This window comes from Crocodylus siamensis, chromosome 3, assembly GCF_052110815.1.
Source record: "Crocodylus siamensis isolate JL-2025a chromosome 3, ASM5211081v1, whole genome shotgun sequence".
NCBI classification, from domain to species: domain Eukaryota; kingdom Metazoa; phylum Chordata; order Crocodylia; family Crocodylidae; genus Crocodylus; species Crocodylus siamensis.
Genome location: NC_143397.1, coordinates 251,947,748 through 251,955,779, shown reverse-complemented (window position 1 = coordinate 251,955,779; position 8,032 = coordinate 251,947,748). Strand labels below are relative to the sequence as shown.

At 46.4% G+C, this 8,032-nt stretch overlaps 1 protein-coding gene across 1 annotated transcript; it reads left to right on the top strand.

The window, feature by feature from the left end:
• The first annotated feature begins 779 nt into the window (after positions 1–779).
• On the top strand, positions 780–1,826 carry LOC149869665 (uncharacterized). Its single transcript, XM_090037374.1, has one exon. It carries the CDS (start codon positions 780–782, stop codon positions 1,782–1,784), a length of 1,005 nt encoding a protein of 334 aa, XP_089893500.1. The 3' UTR covers positions 1,785–1,826.
• Positions 1,827–8,032: the final 6,206 nt, after the last annotated feature.

The following is an 8,032-nucleotide window of genomic DNA, read 5'->3' as shown; positions in this document are numbered from 1 at the left end:
CACTGTACATGCCATAAAAATGAACGTAGCAATTATTTTCTACTCTTCATGGATTTGCTAGGCAATTCCCAGACAGAAACAAAGGCCTGCTCACTCCAGGAGGAGCTCGCACATTAAAGGCACAGACTCTATAGGTTAATGATAAAGTCACTGCTGTGCCCCCAGTATGGTGTAGACATACTAGCTTTTGACTAGCTTGGAGCTCACCACAGAGTGTAAAACCACCTGGGTCAGCTGAATCAGTATTTGAGCAGACATCCTGTGTTCACTTCCATACTGCCACACCTGGACTTTTACTGGTACCCAAACTAGCTAGTTTAAAGCTAGTTCTGGTATATCTACTGGGATTACAGAGCAGATCTGCTCAGAGACTGGTGAATGGATTGAGTGGAGGAGGGAGGAATACAACATGTTACTAAACTGCTCAGTTTTGTTTTTGGAGTCAGCATAAGTGAGATGGATTCCTTGCAAGCATCCTGGTAAGCTCACCAGCCTTGGTGGTGGCACCCTTCAACTATGGGAGACTGCCTCTTGACCCAGTGGCAGTGTAACCATCTCTGCAGGGCAGTGGGGGCAGGTGCATTATTAGCCCACCTCCAAGCTTGATGTTTTGTGGTTTTAGTGCCTTAAGGTTTGCAGGGATGTCAAAGCACTACTTTTGCAAGCTCTACAATCTTATTCCTAATAGCTGATGGTGGCTAGAAGTATTGCACACAGCAGTGATTTCTTTTCACGCTTGCTTTTTCTTGCAGGTTGCTCCAGCAGCAGAGGAAAAGCCGATGCCCAAGCTGAACTGCAAAGTTAGTGAAGTAATGGTCAAGAACCTGCCACCGGGGAAAAACCCCATCATCATCTCGCCAGGTGGAAAGATGGGGAGTGAGTCCAGAGCCATTAATTTTCACCCGCCTTCTCCAAGAATTTCAGAGGCTAAGAACAAGGGAGAGAAAAAACTCCGGGCTGAGAAACTAAAGAGAGAAGGAGCCACTTCTCCCAGCCTGTCTCGTGCGAATGAGGTGGGCAGCACCGAGAACCTTGCTCTGAAGAGGCCGGTGAAGCTGGCTCCTTTGGAGATTCCCCGGGACGTGAAAGAAGCCCAGCTCCAGAAGATTATGAGCATGCAGGCAGAAGCTCAAAGGGCTGCTCTCAAGCTCACGACAACTGGCTCCGCCAGCAGTGAACCCCATGTGAAAAGGGTGAGAAATCTGGCCCAGGTAGAACTGGAAAACCTGCAGAAGATAAAGCTGCACGAGAAGGTTACACTAGAAAACAAAGATCGGCCCCGTTCACCGAAAGGCACCAAACCCTTGTACGAGGTGCAAATTATCTTGCCCCCGGAGACAGGCTCCAAGGTGGCAAAAGCTTCAGATGCTGAAGATACTCCAGTGATATCCCGTAAGCAGTTAACCCCCAAAGCCAAGCGAGATGCTACACAAGTACCCGACCCACATGAAGATGCCAGCATTCCCAATGGCAGCCCCAGTCCTTGCCAGACCACTGCCCAGCGCCGCTTCAGATTAAGGCAGATGAAAGAGCAGCAAGAAGAGCACCATCTAGCCAAGCCCTTGAAGGCCATGGCTCCAAACACAGAGGAGGCAAAGCAGAAAATCGTGGGGCAACGAACACAAAAGACCCTCACTGATGCAAGCAGGCTCGTGGAGAACCTGGCCAAGAAGCACAGGGAGCAAGGAGCTGGGCAAAACACGACTGGTGGAAACACCCTGGAGAGGAGACAATCTACCCGAAGGATGGCTGTAGGGGACATCATCCAGGCAGATGAAGAATGAACTTAGTGCCCAAGTTCCTCCCTGGATGCTGCTGCTCCATAATTCGGAGCCTGAAGAACACAAGGCATAGATGCAACGTCTGCCGAATAAAGTACATTAGATCTGCCCGTGGCGCAGCTGCCACGTGAACAATGCCACCATTTTGTAGAGCAACAGCATGCAATAAAAGTCATTCATTTTCCACTGTTCATTGGCCGGTCCGCGTTTTCCCCCAGCAGGCACCGACAAATACTCAGACTCCTTCACAGGCCAGCCCTTAGGTTAGAGAGTTTGCTTGAGTAACTGAGATCCAAGATGTTGGGGTGGGACTAATGAATGCATTGCAGAAAAAGAGAGGAGGAAACCAGCCAAGAGGGGGAACAGATTTTAGCTTCAGTCCTTTAAGCGTATCGGGGTGAGGAAGGCAGACGAGCAGTGACTGGGAAGCTGCTGTTTTATATGCTTTTTTTTATATGCTTTGCCAGGAAGGTGGAAGTTTCCATGAGGACGCTCTGCATCCCGTTGTCTCTCCCCAGCACTTCCACACAGAGAGGGATGACCATTTGCAGAGAAGAAAGCAGGCTAGGGCACAACAGCATGAGTGCTGCTGAAGTAAAATATGTTGTCCTCAAACCTGCATCTGCTGATAAACTGCAGTCATATCAACCAAGAGGCAATAAACCCGGAGGCTGTGCATTCAAGATGTTATAAATAGAATCAAGTGAGCTTTAACTGTCAGCTATAGCACAAGAAATCGTAAAAATTAAATAAAGAGTCAGAAAAACTAAGGGCGATGTTTTCCAAGTGGTGCTCAGGGAGTGGAATAAATTAGCAATGCAATTCCCATCGAGTTCCCTGCAGTCCAACAGCTCCATTTCTAATTCATTCATTATGGTTAGTTAGAGAAATTGTATATAGGGAACTCTCATCCTATGATGGTAGGGAAGATTTAGATGTGTCCATAGGGATTCCTATTCTCAGGTCACTTGTTATCAATATATTTAGAAATGATTCAGTTGAAAATATATATTCATTGCCGGTAAAATGGAAGGGGACGGGTCAGCTTCACAGGTAGTCCTGCAGTGCTGGGAAAAGTGAGCTCATGTGTACATATGCTTTAATACAGGGCATCTGTCTAGGACAAAGTATGCAGGTCCCACTAAAAACATAATGGGCTGTGTCTGGGAAAACAGTGATGCCATAAAGGGCTCCCATGTCCCTGTAAATAGCTAGTTGAACATACGTTTCAAGTCCAATGTTGTAGCCAAAAAAGCATCCAAATCCTTGGATGCATATGCTAAGGAATGTAAAATATGAGTAGGCAGGTGGTGTAGTCTCTGATTACAATGTTAGTGAGAGCATTATTAGAAGGATATGCTTGGCTGTGAAGTTCATGCATCGCAAAGGATGTTGGGAAACTAGAAAGAGTAAAAACTGCTTGAATGATTTGAAGCCTGGAAAACATAAGCAACCCCAAATGTGAGAGAGAAGAAGCTTGATCTATCTAGTATGCCCAAAAGAAGGGTCTACAAATACCTTGCCGGAGAAAAGACTGCTAATAGAAGATGGCTTTTTAACGTAGCAGAAAAGGTAGAACAAGCTCCAATAGTTGAAAGCTGCAGCTAGAAAAATTTGGACAAGACACAGGTGTAATTTTTTTCAAAGTGACATTAATGAACTGGTTTACTGATCGGTGTTAGGCAGGAGGTTAGGCTAGCTTATTATAATGGTGGCTCCAAGGCCTTAAAAATCTATTAATCTATTAATTCTTCTGTTATTTCTCCCAGATTTATAAGCCCAGTCTATCTGGAAATGTGATGTTATATATTTATTTCCATAGTGCATAAAATTTTCAGCAATAGAAAAAATATGTGATGATAGCAGCAGGGGGGAAAAAAGGGTACTTTCTTGGATCATTCTTTAACAACGCTAAAGCCTATGGGCACTTTTACATGTGCTTGAGGAGCTGGGGGGTGCACTTTAATTGGAGCGGCTTGGAGAGCTGCTTTAATTAAAGCCCTGCAGCCTCTCATGTCCCCATGCTTCAAAATGGTGGGGGGGGGGAGGCACCTGACCTAAAGCTCGTTCAACGAGCTCATTTAAATGCCCCCACCACCATTTTTAAGCTCCGGGATGCTGATACACAAGACGTGGGAGGCTGCAATTAGCACACTGCAGCAGATTCAATTAATCGAGTCTGGATTTCCAGCACATTGGAGCAGCCTTCATGCTAGTGAATAGGAGCCTCTTGATATTAAGCTTTCTACTAGGAAAAAAACCTATAACTCAATATTACATAATACTACACCAGAGTATAAAGTGATGGCTAATAAAAATGCAGCATCATGTATACATAAAATTCAATTTACAAAGCAAAGGCAACTTCAAACGAGTTCCTTTTAAAAAAAAATTCACCATACTTATTTGATAAATCAATATTAGAAGAAAATAGGAATGTTGGAAAGAGTACAAACTGAGCGTGCCAAGGTGTGCATAATAGACCAGGGCCCAAACACTGCTTTTCATTTACATTCTGTAAATCCAATATAACTCCAACTTTGAGTCAATTGAGTTGCTTTGTTTTCATGCCATTATTTCATGCTGAAATAAAAATGTGACTTGAGGAACATATTTAAATAGCACTGGGAGGGAAGGAGGCAGTCAAAGGGGCTGGAATATAATTCACCCATAAAAGAAATTTTAATGGCACTTTTAAGTTCTAGCAGCTAAACAAAAAAAGAAATCCCTATAGGCTGACATAACTACTTAAGCTGCAAAGAGCTAAGAAGTTACTGTGTAAAAATGGCATTTTAAGAATTTGCTTCCCCAGCATATACATGCGGCCTGTAGGACCCGATTACCCCAGCTATCTTTACTTTTTGGTTCTGATTATATTGTATAATCTGAGCCTAAAATAGAGAACATTGCAGTATAGGCCAGAAAACCATTGCAAACTAGCATAACTACAGAGTCCCCCTCTCTTTCCCCAGAAGATCTGACAATGTAAGCACAAAAAAGAGACAATGGGTGGATACAACAAACAGACTGGGACAGATAAGAGCGAGACTAGTGTAATGGATGTGCTAAGCAGTGGGTACAGTTCTCCAACAGCGGGGTAACCACTGGGTTGGCACAGTGTATAATTAAATAATCGTGTTTCGCCATAGAAAAGAGCTATTACATGGCAAGGCCATGGGGGTAGAGTAACATGTATTGGGAGAGGCATGAAGCTAGCCTCAGGAAGCCATGAAGATGTCTCTACCAATTGGAAGACACCCTACCAATGTGCCGCTGAGCATCCCCTCCAGCAGTCCAGAGCAGAAGGCAATCAACATCAAGTGCATCTGACCCCCAAGCACGACTCTAGGCACACATGCTGAGTACTATACTTGTAAATGGACCTTTGGTGGGATTTTCCTGCACACTTTGATGTTCCCTGGGAGGTTCTCACTGGCTGCCCCCTTGCCCAGCTTGTAGTCTGGGAAAAGGGTGTTTTAGGTTGAAGAATAAGCCCTGGTGAAAAATCTGGATTAGTTGTTGGGAATGGGGACCTAGAAAAAGAAAAGGAGAATTCCTGTGTTTTTTACTATTAATTATTTCATGCCTAATACTCCAATACCTAAGCACCAGTTTAGGATCAGGAAACAATTGTGCTTGGGATTATTTAAATAAATGGGTAAAGCAAAGACAAACCCTGCTCTGGTGAGATATTTTAAAAGACATTTTAAAAATCCAGCTTGTGTTTTAGCTTCCTCTCTCTCCGGTGCTCATGTCCCTGGCACCGTTATGAGGTCTGTGGGTACTACTACTAACGAACTAGTAAATAAAAAAAAGAAAATCAGTTGTGTTTGATCGGGACACAGTGGCAAAGTGCCGTTACTCTAAGGCAAAGTCAGTAGCTTTCAAGGTGATGAGATGAGATAAAAGAGATGAAGTCCTGGCTCCTATGCTGGACCCTACTTTACCCTTTACTCTGTCCATTACTGCCCTGGACTGTTCCTAGTCCTTAGTTCATATGGCACAGGTCTGCAAGACTCTTGGAAAACAGCCTTGTAACTTTAAACATGAGCTGGCACAGGACTAGCTCTTGGGATCAGTATGTTAATACTCTCAGGCCTTGTGTACCAACAGGTGGCCTTAACGTTCAGTTTGCGGGAGGCATAATTTTGAACGCAATTATTTTCTGTGAATATTTAACAAGCCCCCATAGGTAACATGCTCACAAGCAATTGCAGCAGACTCATCAGTAAACAATGCCGGGAAACTGTTAGCACTTTGTATACTTCAGCTTTGCTGGTCAAGCGCAGGGGGCTCTGTCCTGGGCAGTTGGATGTAGTTGTGTTTCTGGAAGTTTATTGTAAACTATGAGGGGGGGAGGGGCTGGGATTAGTTTGAATCTAATAAAACCAACTGGAAGCTATGGCTAACACTGGGACCCAATCGGAGTAGAACGCTGCTGGAGGTGCAACGTACAATTGAAGTGCCTTTTTGTTTTGCACTTGCTGGTTCCTGCTGGAAATGGCAGTGTTTCAAAAGGCCTTTTGCATATTTTTAGCCCAAGGAGAAGCAGGAAGCACTTGGGCCCCTTATGAGAATATCAGCTAATTCCTGCAAATATAGGAAGTTCCGGAAATCAAATAAACTTGAGATCAGCAAGTGTGATGCATGGTCATGGGGATAGGCGGGTTGTTAAGTTTCCTGAGTCTGATTGAAGTCTTTGACCATAAGAAATGAACCATTCGATTTGATTTTCCATCTCAGAGGGCAGAGTAGTGGATTTTTTGGTAGGACTGTATGTAGGTATCTCCCTCAATGCCCACTGCAGCTGTGATGAGCAAGTGCCAGGAAGCTGCCGTCTGCACAGTCATGCCCTCAGCATGATGGAACTGGGCTTTCTCACACCTTGCATGAAAACCTACCCCCGTGCATCTGCATTTCTTCCTCAGCCTGTAACAGGAAGCCAGAAGGCAGTGCAGGTAAAAGCGGAGAGGTACCTGGGGAGTCAGATGTGCAGCAGGTTGCAGCATGTCATAATTCCAATGTCAGTATTGAGCCCATGAGCCTCTGTACGTAGGAGGTACATAAGCAGCTACCTACAGGAGGTCCCTGTGCTGCTACATCCCCCTTCTCCCCCACCCCCAGCCTGTCCATCACCTCCTGACACCTCCATTTCCATTTTCACTGGCTGGCTTTCTCGCCTGCATTGAATGCCAGCCTTTGGCTTCTTTACTATTCCTTCCATCCAGGCACACCATCTGCAGGTGCTTCCTCAGCCTGACATATGGGTTTTTCAACTGGAAAGCTGGCATCCCAGGCAGCTAAGCTGAGCTCACCTGGAGCCTCACAACTACACTGCAATCAGCAAGCCACAGGCCTGTTAAAGACATGCCAAGTCTGGGCTTTCCCCATCCAGGACTGTGTGCGTGCATGTGGTGGCTGGAGGTTATGGCGCCTCCTACCCACCTTTCACCAGGGGTATTCTCGGTCCTGGCATTTCCTGGCCTGCCGCACCACTGGCAGTCCCACCAGGCCTCCTGACCCTGCCAGAGTGCAGTTTTAGTGGTCATGCCCAGGACCCAGGGGCTCCTCCTTCCCCATAGCCCCAGCCCATACCTCCAAGTTCGTCCTGGCACGGGAGCGAGCACAGCAGGGACATGTTCTTCCCCTGCTAGCTGGTGATACAGTAAGTGACCCCTCCAGCTCTGAGAGGTGGGCATTAAATGATTTTTAAAGAATGAAAAAAGGAAATAGGTGTGGAGGGTGGCATTCACTCAGTATGCCCATGGAGCTTGGAGAACCCCGGCAGTGGGAGGTTTACCTTGAGGAACACCAGCTGCTCCACCAAACCAGGATCCGAGGAGGTGTGGTGGGGTGTCACTACATCCTCAGCAATACTGAATATCCCCTTGGAACACTGGTCGGTGGACAGGACAGGTGTTCCCAGGCAACCGTGGCTAGATCCAGCCACATCAGGCTGTGGCTTGCCCCAGTAGGCCAAGGGGTTGCACAGCAGTAGCTCCACATCCTCGGTGAGCTAGGCAACCACCAAGGCATGAGCACTACCTGCCTGATGTTGGGGTCTGGTGGAGCCATGCCCTCGGCCCACATTGGCAGCACCTGTGGTGGAGGAGAAGACTGGATGGTGGATGGCATGCTGGCATGGGACAGTGGATCCCCCTCTTCCATGTCCCCCCCGATTCCACTGCCCTGAATACCTGACTCTCTTCACTAGCACCTCCGTCCACTGATTCAGGATTTGGAGGCTTCAT